This window comes from Erythranthe guttata, chromosome 9 (assembly GCF_056151865.1).
Source record: "Erythranthe guttata isolate IM_541 chromosome 9, IM_541, whole genome shotgun sequence".
In the NCBI taxonomy this organism is placed as follows: Eukaryota; Viridiplantae; Streptophyta; class Magnoliopsida; order Lamiales; family Phrymaceae; genus Erythranthe; species Erythranthe guttata.
This window is the reverse complement of record NC_142541.1, coordinates 13894938-13911043: the sequence shown is the minus strand read 5'-3', so window position 1 is coordinate 13911043 and position 16106 is coordinate 13894938. Positions and strand designations below refer to the sequence as shown.

General features: G+C 32.8%; 3 protein-coding genes across 4 annotated transcripts; all 3 read left to right on the top strand.

Moving 5' to 3' along the window:
* Window positions 1–1250: 1250 nt before the first annotated feature.
* Window positions 1251–4954, top strand: LOC105975982 (4-coumarate--CoA ligase 1). Its single transcript, XM_013001250.2, has 5 exons — window positions 1251–2384; window positions 3358–3556; window positions 4132–4345; window positions 4455–4557; window positions 4676–4954. The coding sequence occupies exons 1-5, from the start codon at window positions 1380–1382 to the stop codon at window positions 4793–4795; spliced, it is 1641 nt and encodes a 546-aa protein (XP_012856704.2). The 5' UTR covers window positions 1251–1379; the 3' UTR covers window positions 4796–4954.
* Window positions 4955–6439: 1485 nt separating this feature from the next.
* LOC105975995 (P-loop containing nucleoside triphosphate hydrolases superfamily protein) lies at window positions 6440–9935 on the top strand. 2 transcript variants are annotated; one of them, XM_013001267.2, is made up of 13 exons: window positions 6440–6943; window positions 7027–7112; window positions 7232–7241; window positions 7574–7636; window positions 7797–7910; window positions 8000–8061; window positions 8243–8297; window positions 8411–8612; window positions 8749–8855; window positions 8970–9025; window positions 9178–9270; window positions 9391–9501; window positions 9700–9935. In XM_013001267.2, the coding sequence occupies exons 1-12, from the start codon at window positions 6616–6618 to the stop codon at window positions 9496–9498; spliced, it is 1284 nt and encodes a 427-aa protein (XP_012856721.2). In that variant the 5' UTR covers window positions 6440–6615; the 3' UTR covers window positions 9499–9501; window positions 9700–9935. The 2 variants fall into 2 exon arrangements, with proteins under 2 accessions (XP_012856721.2, XP_088679104.1); XM_088822978.1 differs by lacking the exon at window positions 7232–7241 and having other exon boundaries at window positions 7027–7122.
* Window positions 9936–14008: 4073 nt separating this feature from the next.
* Window positions 14009–16102, top strand: LOC105975567 (elongation factor). Its single transcript, XM_013000767.2, has 2 exons — window positions 14009–14338; window positions 15655–16102. The coding sequence occupies exons 1-2, from the start codon at window positions 14257–14259 to the stop codon at window positions 15867–15869; spliced, it is 297 nt and encodes a 98-aa protein (XP_012856221.2). The 5' UTR covers window positions 14009–14256; the 3' UTR covers window positions 15870–16102.
* The last annotated feature ends 4 nt before the right edge of the window (window positions 16103–16106 follow it).

Below are 16106 nucleotides of genomic sequence, written 5' to 3'. Positions count from 1 at the left end.
TTTTTTCCAATAATTTTATGTATACTTCTCATTCACGTGAAGAAAAAATTGCAAGTTCTTTGGAACGTGAAAAAATAATTTCAGTACAATTCCATATAATTTCAAAAATAAAATAAACTCAAAAGTCCAAAAATTGAAATAGAATAGTTTGTTCCTAATTAAACTGCAAAATTTTGAATCGATGGACAAAATTCAGAAATTCCAATTTTGCTATTTGCCTATAATTAAAAAAAAATGGTAATATTAACATTATAAGTGTAAATTTGAAATAAAAAACCATTTGGAAAATTTTCACAACTAATTTGACAATTAAATTATTATACATTCGAATTTCGATCTTAAAACGAAAAAAATTGTTATAAAACAAAACATAATCAAATCAAAATCAACTGAATTCAAAACTTCCATTCTAATTTTCACTCTCTCAAACTTAAAAGTGTTGTTACTTAATCCAAATTATAATTCTCATGAAACATGCAAATTACAAAAAATGATCTATTTCACGCCAACATACTACACAACACGTACGAATTGTAGTAGGTAAAAACGTCGTCGTCCAACGGCCGTCGCTCTAATTAGTAGGTAATATCTTACGTGGAACAAGTCCACACACACCATCATCAAAAAAGTCAACTTCAATAACATCTTTACCTAATCTACGTGGACCCCACTTTTCTCCCACCCAAACCTACGCTTTCTCACCAACCCCACCACAATTTCACTAATTAAAAAAATGGTAAATTACAACCACCACCCTCAGGTATGATCAAATTACGAAAACCTCCCTCTTGTTTGGATAATTACAACCACTCCTCAACTATTAAATCTTCTTACACGTCCACCTTTTTTGTGTCAAATTTAGTGGAATCTTCTAGATTATATGAAATATTCTCAATTTTGTACCCGTTTCATCTCATTCGAACTCTACATTTTGAAGCAAGACGATCATAAAATGTGTTTTTTGGCTTGTATATATATATTAGATTGTGGTGCATCAGAAACTGCATTTTTGCACACGAATACAAACTGGAGAACATTTCACGGAATCTAGAAAATTATGTTGAATTTGACATCATAAGGGTGGATGTGTAAGAATATTCATAGTTACGGGGTAGTTTTAATTATCAAAACATGCAGGGATTTTTCGTAATTTGACCATACATAGGGGTGGTTGTAATTTACCCTAAAAAAATCTCAATTCCCTAATCTACCCTTAAAACAACCTATAATTTCCCATCAAATCCCTCCCCACCTCACCAACCTTTACCAATACATTGCCCATATTTATACTCCAAAATGTTCAACCTTCAAATTTAGGTACCAAAACAAAGTTGATACCAAATATTTTTTCTCTCTCTCTCTAAATTTCAATAACACAAATGGAGAATATTGTAGCCAAGCAAGATGATGACATCATATTCCGATCGAAGCTACCCGATATATACATACCGAAACATCTACCCTTACACTCGTATTGCTTCGAGAATATCTCCAAATTCAGTACGAGGCCGTGTTTAATAAACGGTGCGACGAACGAGGTTTTTACGTACGAGGAAGTCGAATTGACCGCCCGTAAAGTGGCGACGGGTTTGAGTAAACTCGGAATCCAACAAGGCGACACGATCATGCTGCTCCTCCCCAACTGCCCCGAGTTCGTTTTTTCGTTCCTAGGCGCATCGTACATAGGCGCGATTTCCACCATGGCAAATCCCTTTTTTACCCCTGCTGAGGTCATCAAGCAAGCAAAGGCCTCGGGGGCAAAGGTTATTGTCACGCAGGCGTCCTACGTGGACAAAGTGAGGGACTACGCGCTTGAGAAGCGCGTGAGGGTGGTTTGTACAGACGCGCCCCCAAATGATGACTATTGTGTGGCGTTCTCGGAGCTGAGTTCGGCGGACGAGCGGGAAATGCCGGCGGTGAAGATCAACCCGGACGACGTGGTGGCGCTGCCGTACTCCTCCGGCACGACGGGGCTGCCGAAGGGGGTGATGCTCACGCACAAGGGTTTGGTTACGAGCGTTGCGCAGCAGGTTGACGGCGAGAATCCGAATCTGTACATCCACGGCGGCGATGTGGTGCTCTGCGTTCTGCCGCTGTTTCACATATACTCGCTGAACTCCGTTCTGCTGTGCGGGTTGCGGGTCGGGGCGGCGATTCTGATAATGCAGAAATTCGAAATCGAACCGTTTCTGGAGCTGATTCAGAGGTATAAAGTGACGATTGGGCCGTTTGTGCCGCCGATTGTTTTGGCGATTGTGAAGAGTCCGTTGGTCGGGAAATACGACCTCTCGTCTGTACGGACGGTGATGTCTGGGGCGGCGCCGCTGGGTAAGGAGCTGGAGGATGCCGTCAGAGTTAAGTTTCCGAATGCCAAACTTGGCCAGGTAATTAAATAATATTTTATTGTTTGTTTATTTATTTTTAGAACCATATTTAATTATTTTTTTGAAAATCAGTTTATATTGGGAAAATTACAATTTTCACCCCTCGAGTTTGAACTGATTTCACATTTGGTCCCCTATGTCAACAAAAAACACATTTGGTCCCTCATATTTCAATATTTTAACATTTTTTGTCATATCCGTTAATTTACCGTTAATTCGTCAGTTAAGGAAATGACGAGCACACACTTGATTCCGTTAGTACTAACGGAAGAAACCGACGGAAATGACGGGCACACACTTGATTTCACATTTATATTAGTACATTTTTTAATTGGGAGAATTACAGTTTGCACTGATTTCACAATTGGTCCTATCATGTTTACAAAAAAAACATATTTAGTCCCTCATGTTTCAATAATTTCACAATTTTGGTCATTTTCGTCAATTTACAATTAGTCCGTCAGTTAAGACAGTGATCTACACATGTTTGATTCCGTTAGTACTAACGAAAAATTGACGAAATTGACTAAAAATATTGAATTTTTGAAACATGTGGCACAAAATGTGAAATGAGTGCAAACTTGAGGGTGGAAATTTTATTATTCCCCTTTTGAATTGCTATATTGAATTTTTAATTCGTTTAAGAAATCGGCCTAATAAAAGAAGCAGTCTTTACTCTTTTGGACTAATTCAACAATATTTGGAGCGTTGAAAATAAATAAATTAATTAATTAATAAGAAAAACGATTATTTCTTTGTTGGTACATAGGAAATTTCCAAGAATCAAGATACAAAATCAAATCACATAAAATATGACTATATATATAAATTACAACCCATATATATATATATATATATATATATATATATATATATATATAGAGAGAGAGAGAGAGAGAGAGAGAGAGAGAATAATTTGTATTGTTTAATAAATAATATAATAAAAATTAATTTTGTGTTTATGAAATTTTAGGGCTATGGAATGACAGAGGCAGGGCCAGTTTTGTCAATGTGCTTGGCATTTGCGAAAGAGCCGTTCGAGATAAAATCAGGTGCATGCGGGACCGTCGTAAGAAACGCTGAAATGAAAATCGTCGACCCCGAAACCGGTGCTTCTCTTGGCCGGAATCACGCCGGAGAGATTTGTATCAGAGGTGATCAAATTATGAAAGGTATGTATTATTCGGTAATTAATAAATTTATCTTTATAACTTTTCGAATTTTTTTTTTTTTTAAATTCGACATACATATATATAAGTTACAAATCAATTTGCCTATATTATATTCAAATAATTACGCCATGATAGTTATAATTTGGCTTGTTTTTCGTACAAATTAATCGTGTTGACACATTTTTTTTTTTAATAAATCGTCTCAATTCAATTTTGGTAATTTTAATTTAAATAAAAATATTATATTCCTGAAAAAAAAAAACAATGAATTCAGCCAACAGCGTGACGCCACGATTGACATCAGCATGACGCACAGACACACATTTGGGCAATAAATACCTACTCATTAGATTTCTTTTAACCTAATATATATATGTATTTTTTTTTTTTGGAAAGATCTTTTTAACCTAATCTTTGCTAACAATCGTTTTCTCACTTATTACTCCTTTCAGCACACTATTATAATTTGTAACATTCAATTACTAAAAGGATGATAAAAGAAAATTAAACATAATTCCCCAAAAAAAAAAAACAATTTAAAAATATAATTACTTTCTTAATTGGTATTGGTCTAGGTTATCTGAACGATCGAGAATCGACGGAGAGAACAATCGACAAAGAAGGGTGGTTGCACACCGGAGACATAGGGTTCATCGACGCTGACGACGAGTTATTCATCGTTGACCGTCTAAAGGAAATAATAAAATACAAAGGGTTCCAAGTTGCACCGGCTGAAATCGAAGCCCTTCTCCTCAACCACCCCTACATTTCCGATGCTGCAGTTGTCTCGTAAGTTACAATCATAAATTGATTAAAATTTAACATAATTAAAATAAAAATGGATTTTTAATTATTGCTTTTTTTAATTATTAATTTTTTTAATTATTAATTATTGCAGCATGATTGATGAGCAAGCTGGAGAAGTGCCAGTTGCTTTTGTTGTGAGATCAAATGGTTCCACCATCACTGAAGATGAAGTCAAGCAATTCATTTCTAAGCAGGTCAACCTAATTATTATTATTATTATTTTTTTTAATGAATTTTCGATTTTATAATAATTAATTAATGATTTTTTTTAATACTAAAAATATAATGTTGTGTTCTTTAATTTTGGGGCAGGTGATCTTCTACAAGAGGATAAATCGTGTGTTCTTTATTGATGTAATTCCCAAATCTCCAGCAGGCAAAATATTGAGAAAAGATTTGAGAGCAAAATTAGCAGTTGGTGTTGCTAATTAAGAATCTTAATCACGTGTTATCATATGTTTTGCGTGTTATTTTTTTTTTTTTTTAATTCAAGTACAAATTTATGCTTGTATATTATATATATGTGAAAGAATATAATACGAAAAATTCGACAATGTTTATTATATAGTACACTTCGAATTATTCATCAAATTATGAGATGAATTTATGTATAGCACAAACTATCAATATAAATAATATATCAAATATGTTAATGTGTGCTCGATACATATATCGATGTGGTTAGGTTGAAAATGTAAATAACATCGACAATTTTTAACTTTCATGCATCTTCAATGTAATATAATCGATGTTGGTGTAAGTCGCGTGTGTATTTCACATGATTTTCTATATAATTATTGTAGAAATAGAATGGATCGAATCAGAATCTGCACATTCGGAATTTTTTTTTTCTTTTTTTTTTTTCCGAAAGTGAAAAATCAATTTTAATTTTAATTTCGATTTGTTAGTTAGAGCCTGATGCAATGCTGATGGCACAATGACAACATACAACAGTGTACATTTCTTCATTCTTGATTAAAATTTATTGATTTCTAACATATATTACAAAATTGATATGACTTTACTTTGGGACTTGTAATTAGGGGTGAGCAAAAATAACGATAAACCGAAAATCCGAACCGAAAAAATGAAAAAACCTAGATGATATGCACCGTTCTGACGAACCATGAATCCACCATCACACATCTAAAATCAAACAAATAATTGAAAGCGGATTAGTAAAAATAAAAGTTGGTTACCAAACAATCAATCAAACAAACAAAAATTGAATGTTTACCAATTTTTGTTTTTTGTTTTTACTTGATTCATAGAAAAGTTTATTTTTTATTTATTTTTATTTCACTTTGCACCCTTAAAATGTACTATTTTGTCACTTTGCACACCCAAAAATAATTTGGGACACTTTATACCCTCGAAACATGTTTAATCATTCAAATTGCACCCTAATTTATTTTTCAGCCAAAATTTCCATCATCGACTTATTTTCTGATCGTCAATAGAGTCATTTATGCTTGAAAACACATTTGCATTTTGCACCTCGAAGAAAAAACAATTGAATACACAAAAATGACCATGTTGACTATCATAAAATAAGTCGACAACGGAAAATTATGGCCAGAAAATACACAAGGGTGCACTTTGAACGATTAAATATGTTTTGAGGATACAAAGTGCCATAAATTATTTTTCGGGTACAAAATGGTACATTTCGAGGGTGCAGAGTGAAGTTAAGACTTTTTTTTTTATGGAATTCGAATTGGGAAAAATACAGTTTTCGTCCCTCACGTGATCACCAAATTCACATTTGGTCCCTCATTTCACAAAAATCACATTTGGTCCCTCATGTTACAAAAAATCAACACTTTTAGTCATTTCCGTCAATTTTCCCTTAAAAATAATGGAATCAAGAGTGTGTCCATCAATGCTTAACTGAAAATCTAACGGTAAATTGACGGAAATGACCAAAAGCATTAACCTATTGAAACATGAGGGACCAAATGTGTTTTTTGGTAAATATAGGGGACCAAATGTGAAATCTGTGCAAAGTTGATGGATGAAAGTTGTAATTTTCCCAATTCGAATTACAGAAAAGTTGATTGCTTTGCCTTTGGATGTGAAGACTGAAGATGGGGTGTGGCGCCAAAACACAAGATAAAGTTAACGGAATTATGAATTTTGTGAAATCCAAATTGTAAGGCCCAAAATTTCTTGCAATAATGAAAATCAAATAAATAGAAATATCAAGAAAAAAAAAAAAAAAAAAACACCAAAAAACCCCCCAAATTACAACAATGGCACTCTGCTTCCAAATCCCCCCTTATTTAATCAAACCCCAATTCTCACCAAAACCCTACAATCCCCAATTCACCCACAGAAACCCCTCCAATTTCCCGGCAATTTGCTGCAATCAGAGCGAAAGAAATGAGAATCCAACCTCAAACGCAGCGGAAAAGCAGCAGAAGAAGATTTCCGAACAATCTTCGTGGGAATCGAAGGATTCCGAGGGCAAAGATTACCTGTACAGGCTCGGCGCAGAGGCCGACAACATGAATATCGCCGTCGGAGCTAGGGCTGGCGTAATCGATGACCTATTCACCGGCAATTTCCTCGGCAAAGACGGTAATCGAGTAACTATTGTACTATATCTATCTCTTGAGTTTGGAAATCGAATGTAGTTTGATGGCTTATGTTTATTTGGTCAGCGGATATTGTGTTCGATTATCGGCAGAAGGCGACGAGGACTTTCGAGTACCTTCAAGGCGATTATTACATAGCGCCGCTTTTCCTGGTACATTGTTGTGTTAATCGGTTGATTTTTTTTTTTTTTTTTTTTTTTTTTTTTTTTTTTGTTATGAATTTTGCGTAATTGGCCTGATCTTGCTATGTATTTTGTTTTTGATACGACAGGATAAAGTGGGTAAGGTCATTCGATTCGATCTACGTAAAAGAGACCGGTTTTCAAGTCGAAGAAAATGCACTCATAAGAAGTGATAATTTTCCGTTGCTATAAGTTTTAGGAATGCATGTTCGTTTCCACTTTTCGTCTATCCTACAATTTAGGAAATCGGGAGTGTTTATTTTTCCATGGATGTTTGATTTATCTTAGGAGATGTGGTATATTTTTGCTTTTTATTTCGGGAAAATAAAACGGAATTTCGAGAAAACAGGCACACAATAAAAACTAACGAAACAATCGAAATTCTGCCTTGAGCCATTCCTTTTCAACATTTATATTTTGTTCAATTGCAGTTTGCCACATTGTGAAGAACTACATTGCGCATCATCTCAACGTCAAAGTTCCGTTAATTTTAGGTAAGCATATTCGAATAGAACTTTTTTCTTGTTTGTTCTATGCTTACGTAAGATAATATATTCACTTAGCATTTTAACAATTTTTCCGTAGTTTCAAGATTTTGTATATAATATACTATCAATAATCGGAGAATAATATTGCAATTTTTTCGTGTGGCAGGAGTTTGGGGTGGAAAAGGGCAAGGCAAAACTTTTCAAACCGAACTTATTTTCCAGGCAATGGGAGTCGAACCTATTATTATGTCAGCTGGTGAATTGGAATCCGAAAGAGCTGGTATGTAACGTGATTTCGGAAATCGTGCTTATTTCTTTCGACAAATTTACTAAGTGGTAATTATTCGAGATTTATTCTACTCTGTGTAGGAGAACCAGGAAAACTGATACGTGAACGGTACAGAACTGCTTCTCAAGTGGTTCAGAACCAAGTTAGATACCATATTACTTTCCCTGCCATGTATCTCTCGATTTCTAACATTTCTTTTTCCATCTTTTGGTTACTGCTTTCGTATTATTTTGTTAATTATATTTCTCTCTATCTTCCGTATTAGTTTATTAGCAATGTAATTTGAGAACGAGTCTCGTTTTTTTTTGTTTGAATGGCCATAGGGAAAAATGAGCTGTTTGGTGGTCAATGATATTGACGCAGGACTCGGTCGATTTGGTGAGAAGAATTCGTCTTTTTTTCTTTTTTTTTTTTTTCAAATTGAAACTCTCGACTGTCGTATGATTCGATATACCTGATAATTAATATGATTTTTTTTTGGGTTGAGCAAGGTAACACTCAAATGACGGTGAACAACCAAATAGTGGTGGGTACGCTAATGAATTTAGCGGACAATCCGACAAGAGTAAGTACAGGGCAAGTTTGGAGAGAAACGGATATTACGAATAGGATTCCGATTATCGTCACAGGAAATGATTTTACTACAATTTATGCTCCGTTGGTTCGTGATGGAAGGATGGATAAATTCTACTGGTAACTCCGAGTTTTTTTTTTTTTTTTTTTTGGCTTTTTCGCCTTAACCTAAAACAGCCATGTTAATGTTTTTGAATATCGCGAAGAAATAATTTAATGTTGTCATTTGGCCTTAGAATCGCATTTTCTGGTACAGGCAGCCCACCCAAGAAGACATTGTAAATATTGTCCAAAGAATGTACGAAAAAGACGGCATCACAAAAGACGAGGTTGTTACCATTGTGCGCAAATTTCCTAATCAAGGTAACAACACGTTTGTTTATTAAAAAGTTCCAAAATTTCATACACATGAATACGAGCGAAGAAATTTCACATTTTGCGTTTCTTCATTTTATACATTTTTTTTCTGCGTGGCAGCATTGGACTTTTATGGTGCTCTAAGGTCAAGAACATACGATCGTTCAATCCTAAAGGTACATATATATCAATACATTTCAAGGTCCAACTTCGTTGAAAAATAGAAAAATAGGGAGTTCATTTAATTTTCTTGATGATGTCATCAATTTCGATCGTAAAAACAGAATCAACTAACTATTTGATTTTAATTATTTTTTTTGGGAGGCAGTGGGTGAACGATGCTGGAGGTGCCGATAATCTCGGTGGCAGACTTTTGAAACAGCAAAAGGATGGAAAACTTCCAGTGTTTACTCCTCCAACGGTATCGTATTGAATTAAATTTAGCAATTAATTAATTTTACTATTATTTTTTTCGTTAGTTTCTTGTTAAGTGTACTATATAATCTGCTAATTGTTGCTCGTGTTTTACGTGTAACGACAGCAAACTGTGGATGCTTTACTTGAAGCGGGATACGATCTCATCAGAGAGCAAAACCTGATCATGGAAAATAAGCTTTCCAAGGAATACATGAAAAACATGGAGGATTAATTAGTAAGTTTCATTTGATCTTTCACACGCGCGCGCGCACAATACGATATTTCACACAAAAAAAAATTTGAAAATTATATTTTATTTGGAGTTTTAATTTTTTTTATTTCGAGGGTGGGGTCTCGGGTTTAGACAAAATCATCCCGAAAAAGAATATAAAAACGCACTATAATGTTAGATGTGATTTTCATGTCTTTGTAGGTGTTGATTATTGATGCATTTGGTGGAGTAATGCCATTCACAAAATCTATAAGAGGATAATTAAATTGGATTTTGGTAGTTTACTTGTCTTTATGCAGACATCTGATATTCAAAGCAAGTGGGTCCCAATTCTCGTACATTGTGCTTCAAATTTCATTTAACGTCTTCATGTAATACGTATCGTCCAGTCAAACAACGGTTCTTGATTTGAAGGAATTAAATTTCTGAGTTTTCAATAGGTTTAGGTAGGAGTAATTTTTTTACGAGTCCTTTACGGGTCAAAATCCCTTATCGTTTTTCTTATAACATATAAGTTTTATGCGAAACTATTAAGAAATGAAAATGAATGATCAAGTGTAAAATTTTAAATTAAAACCAATATCATTAACACCAATGATGAATGTCAAGAGTAAATAAAAAATTAATACAAGTTTTAACCATAAATTTATTAAAGAAGTTACTAAATTCAAAGCTTATAAGACAATATTTAAAATAAAATAGATAAAAGATAAACAAAACGAAACGACCTCGTCGTTATGGATATAAATTTTGCCATACAAGAGATGCTTTATGTACCATTAATTTATTATACCACATAATACAAACAAAACAACGTAGTTTTATATATATAGCGGAGCAAGACGGCTTTTAAAAAACATTTGAACTCGTCTAAGATCCAATCTTATTGATGGATCTAAATATCCGATCCCAGCAGAACGATTTTTCTCGAGTTTGACAAATTTAACGGGTTGATGGGTTCGATTTGCTCACCTCTAGATGCATTATACTTTTACCTTATATCATCAATATTTATAAGTCATAACATTCATTTATTAGGTATTGTGTCAATCATTACAATTGTTGGTATCCGATTTTAATTGTTAGATATTATTACATTCACGATTGTTAGATCCAAAATTTAATTGGAAATCTTAATTTTACTGAAAATATCAATTGTAAATCATAAATTAAAACCTCCCTTTATGCATCATCATACGGGCAACTTTTTTGAATGTTAATAAGAGATGGAGGTTTTTTTTAGTAATTTTAAATAACATTTTTCTTTTTACAATTCACTCCATTTAATTAATGCTATATGAAACAATGTATAATTAGATGATAATGACATTACAATAAAAGAAAATAAAAAAGAGAGAAATATAGAAGAAAGTCATTTTCTTCTTGAATTAAACACTTCACCTAACTTTTTGTCTTGTCACAATTTAGCACTTCGTGCAACCTTCCATCTACAGTAATCTGTTTTTTAACATGAAATTGGCAAGTTGGATATGACGGAAAAGTACCAAAATACCCTTAAATTTTCACAAGAAAATATCCTTCAATTTAAATTTTCAGAGGTCCACTTTTAGACTGAATAAAGTTAAATTAATATTTTACTAAATTAATAAAATTTGATTGGGGACTGTATTAATTTATCGAGATTTAACTGTTTATTATATTCTTGAAGAATAATTCACCATCTCTCGTAGTCATGAGTCAATAATAATGTCTTGTCACACAAATCTTCTAAAATGCAATAAAATTGAAAAATATTTTGTAATCATGGTCCATACAATCGATAATTATATGATCATATATTTAGTGGGACTTAAGTTCAATATAAGAATAATACCTAATAATAACTTTGTCTTAGAAAAAATATGTTTTGTCAAAAAGAAAATGAGATTATATAGAAATTAGATGTCACTAATGAATAATGATCAACCCTACTCATGATTAGTAATGACACTTGGCACTAAAATGTGTACGAATTTAGGGATGAAAATTAGAATGAAATCTTTAAATTCTGCAATTTTGATTTGATTTACTTTTTATTTGAAACAATATTTTAATTTTGATTTTTTGTAATTCCAGTTTGCAGTTACATATCAAATTGGAATTGGAACATATATAAGACTGCATTTACTTATTTATCGATATTATTATGTATTTCATATTACATGTGAATACAAAAGTGAAACTTTTTAATTTTGTCCATTCTGATTCGATGAATATTCGATTTTAAAACAACTTTAAATATCCGATGTTTCCCAATCCCGTTGTAATTACGATTGTTAGAAAAAAATATTATCAAGCACCAAAATTTTAATACAACAAAATTAATCTCGATAAGTTAATAACATCACTTAAATAATAATTTCTCTCAGTCCCGATTAGTATACATGTATTGAATTCGGTAAGCACGTGAGTAATTAATATGACAAAATTTGATGAAACAATTCAATTATTGAAGAATGGAACCCCACTTCAAAAAAGACTTCATTTGGCTCGACCAATATTCGTAGATATTCAGTTTTTTCAACTATATATTATGAGTACGAATTTGATTGGACAGAGTAACCACTATGCAATAATGATAATATTTGCCCCCTTATTTAAAAATCATTTACTTCATATTCTAGGTTTCAAATTTGGGGTCCTCAATAGTTAAAAATAGTTATTATTTAAATGAGTTTATTTAGTATGTGTAATTAAGTTAAAATGTCGAAATTGGTTAATCTCTTAAAACATATTTCGACTATTTCACATTTCATCTGTTTCAAATGACGTGAACCATGCACTGTTCAGAGACGCATCCTAACTAATAAAAATGCGATCATATTTATTTTTGAAAAAATGACATGCGAAGAACTTTAAACAAAACTATTTATTATATGCATTCGATGATTAAAAATCACGAAAAAGTATTTTTTTTCTTTTTTTCAATAAAAGGGTTTTCATCAAAATCACAAATTTACGACAAATATTATAACGGTTCCGATTTGAATAGATGATACGATTAATAATAGAGTAAAATTGTAATACCATAGCTATTACTCTACTAGTTGGTTTTTATTTGGAAATAATATAAAAATAATGAGAAATATTATTTTAAAAGGAAAGAGACATAAAATGCATAGGATAAAAGTAGAAATATTGGTTAAAGAAAAAGGACAATGTTAACTTTAGGAATTTGTAGTATTTTTCAACAATCATATTTGTAGGTCCATATTTTGATTGAGTTGAGGTGCCCTATTTCCTTGCCGACACGACCCATGTTTTTATTTGAAAAAACAAGCGTTGACTTTTTATGCATTTTAATTATTTTGGGCAATTTGCATAACACATTCGAACAATAAGCTGGTGTTTGCAAATATTTATTTAAAAATAGAAGTTAATAACTGTGAGTTAAGTTGATTTTAAGTGATTATTTCTTAAAGTTAGGAACTTTTTGCAAATATTCTGGAAAATGATAACTTAAAGCAACTTACTTTAAAAAAAAAAAAAAGTAATTTTAAAAACACTTAAAAACAAATTATGAGCAAAAAAAAGCCCATAATTACTTTCAAAACGTTTTTACAAACACCACCTAACACATTTTTAAATCAGATCAATGAGATTTTGGTATTTTGCTAGAAGTCCTCTATTCACATTTTTCTTTTTTTACTGCTCCAATTATCTTTGTTGCAGCTCTTGGGATCTGCTTTGCTCTCGTTTTCTGCCATATGTCATCATCAAAACTCTTCCATACATAGTTAGACACACACGCACACACATATGTCTCACACACACACACACACACACACACCATAGGCACACGCACAGTCACACACATGCATATAATCGTGTTCTCACACAATACTCATTTGAAAGATCAGATCTACGGATTTTGTTAGTCCACTTTGTTTAGATACACGATTTGGAAGAAAGATTATTACAACTATATAAGTATTCCTTCCTTTGGTAGATGACCACCGTGTATAATTAAGTTTTGTAATTAAATTCTCACTAAACTATGTAACCAAGTTCTATGTATAATACTTGGTCTAAACTCTCAAATATAACTTTTAGCAAACAGCAAAAAGTTGTGTGTCATTTTTACTATAAATTTTTGGAGGAGCTAATTAATGAAGTAATTAAGCCACCGTCACCTCCCATAATAAAAAGAAAAATCGTTGATTATTGCTGAATATTTTGTGTCTAAATCCACTTGTCTTCACTATTAATTTTCTTTTCCACCAAAGTCAAAATTCTTTCGAATTGAAATCTCAACAGATTGTATTTAAATAAAGAAAATATATAATTTTATTTTATTTTGAATTTAAAAATACATAAAAATTCGAAAAATCCCAAGAAGAAAGACCGGGTCTCAACACGGATTACGTGTCGGAAAACAATTTAATTTCATTAAATATCCTCCCCAAAAAAAGAAAAAGAAAAAGAAAAAAAAAATCCCACCGCACAGTGTCACGTGTCGGTGAAAACATAAAGAAATGTTTACATGTGTGCGCAACCCCCAAAAAGTATTACGTCTTTATTATTATTTAGTGCCAAAACAAAAGCCAAAGAATTTCTTCACAAGACTCTCTCTCTCTCCTCTCTCTCTCTCTCTAAATAACAAGTGTGTGTGTTTTTGTGTATATGTACAGACTACTAATACTGCAGTGTTTTTTGGGATAGAATTTGAAAGGGGGTGGAGAGAGTAGTAGAGAGTTGTTGTGGGGCGGGTTAGGTGGTGGCGGTGGTGGTGAGTCGACTCGGCGGCGGAGGAAGGTGATGGAGTGGTGGCACAGAGTGGTTTTCCCTGTTCGGAGAGTTTGGTGCTCTGTTTCTGCTCGTGTCAAGTCTCGCAAAAACGGTTAGCCCTAAATTAATTGGGATTTTTTGTGTTTATTCGCAATAATTTATATATTGATTATGTTACTCTATAATGATTTCTTGATTCATCAATTTATAACTTATGAATAGGGCAACACCTTATTTATTTAATTTATGCACTAGCGGAGTCAGGATTTTAAGTCCGGGGTCGAATGCGTTAAAAGAATCCGAGGGGTTGTTAATGCTATTATACACGAATTTTTTTATATAATTCCTATAAAATAATATAGGAATTTGAGAAATTTTGGGGGCCAAGGCCCCCTTGACCCTATGGGTCCACCAACATTAATGTTGGTGGTGGTGTGTAGATGAATGCTTATAATTACATTACATGTACACCTTGGTGATAGGGTTGCCAATGAATCGAGTTTTGAGCCGAATGTATGGTTGTTCAAACTTGTTTCATATTTTTTCTTATCGAGTTTTAAAAGTTAAGTGTTTGAGCTTGGTTTGATAGTTAAATCGAGAACGAGCTTTAATCAAGCATAACATGAATTGAATTGCTTGAATAGTTCGGCTTTTCATACATTTTTTCTTCTAATCGAGCTCGAGTCGGGTCGAGTTTTAGAGCTTATTGGACGAAAAGTCAGTTTTTTATCTAGTGTAACACAAGTTTTCGGTTTTAATAATCGACAAGTCGAAAATGACACTTGTTAGATATATATTCAAGAGGCACTAATATAATGATGGGTTTGGCAAAGAGTCATTTTTCTTTTTAAAAAAAAATATTGGTTGATAGTAAATTATATATAAAGAATCCACTTATGATTTATGATTGATCAAATCCACTAGGTAAATTCCACCACAAGACATTAAAATATTAGATATTGGAGATCTTAGTGTGACAAGACATCATCAATTTAATAACATAAATTTGCTAGCTTCCAAAAAATGACATCACTAATGTAATAAGCCTAATCATTCACTTATTTACTTAATTAATGTTTAATAGGGTAAATTACAACCGTCCCTGGTGTAAGGTCTACTTATGGAAAAAAACCCTCATTTTTTCATAATTACGTTCCACAACTGTCATTTGTAGATTTTTACATTAACACCTTTGTAGGGGGGTGGATATGAGAAATTTACAAACTGGAGGGGGCTAGATGTAATTTATAAAAAGATGAGGGATTTTTTTTCATAATAGTCTTTACCTTAGGGATGTGGTTGTAATTTACCCTTAATGTAACTACTTCAAAGACGAGATATTTCAAATAAAATAGTGGTGATGCGAATGAATGGATGGTTATATTCTAACAATTTAATTTTCTTGTTTATTTTTTGTTTAATAATTAGGTGCGGGGCTTCTGAAACTACACGATGATGTGCAAACATGTGAGTACGAGGATGTTCAGATAATGTGGGAGATGTTGAGAAGGACTGAATCGGAAATAATCTCGCAGAACGCCAAGCGGAAGAACCGCTGGTTCTCGAGAAATTTCGCGTGGTCCAATCACGGCACGACAGCTCAGCAAGAAGCATCGTCGTCAGTTCCCGGTTTGGTTATATAGTCTTCTTATGTGGTAGAAATGACAATGGTTCTTAAAATGTGCCATTATGTGTACATTATAAGCAAACTATATATATAATATATCTATATATATATGTTATGTATGTATGTACTTGTCCTTTTCAGTTTCTGCTCTGTAAAATGACTGCACAAAAGTCATTTCTTGTACATATTCACTTTGTTTTGCAAGGGAGTTTTTACAGTGGAAAAGAACCTTTGACTGGGCTGATTTCACTTG

Bases quoted from the DNA above. Each gene is read 5' to 3' on its own strand.
- LOC105975982 (XM_013001250.2), top strand. From the start codon at position 1,380: ATGGAGAATATTGTAGCCAAGCAAGATGATGACATCATATTCCGATCG. The intron at 2,385-3,357 runs GTAATTAAATAA...ATGAAATTTTAG, and splicing joins CGAATGCCAAACTTGGCCAG to GGCTATGGAATGACAGAGGC. The intron at 3,557-4,131 runs GTATGTATTATT...GTATTGGTCTAG, and splicing joins AGGTGATCAAATTATGAAAG to GTTATCTGAACGATCGAGAA.
- LOC105975567 (XM_013000767.2), top strand. From the start codon at position 14,257: ATGGAGTGGTGGCACAGAGTGGTTTTCCCTGTTCGGAGAGTTTGGTGC. The intron at 14,339-15,654 runs GTTAGCCCTAAA...TTTAATAATTAG, and splicing joins TGTCAAGTCTCGCAAAAACG to GTGCGGGGCTTCTGAAACTA.
- LOC105975995 (XM_013001267.2), top strand. From the start codon at position 6,616: ATGGCACTCTGCTTCCAAATCCCCCCTTATTTAATCAAACCCCAATTC. The intron at 6,944-7,026 runs GTAATCGAGTAA...TTATTTGGTCAG, and splicing joins CAATTTCCTCGGCAAAGACG to CGGATATTGTGTTCGATTAT. The intron at 7,637-7,796 runs GTAAGCATATTC...TTCGTGTGGCAG, and splicing joins CAAAGTTCCGTTAATTTTAG to GAGTTTGGGGTGGAAAAGGG.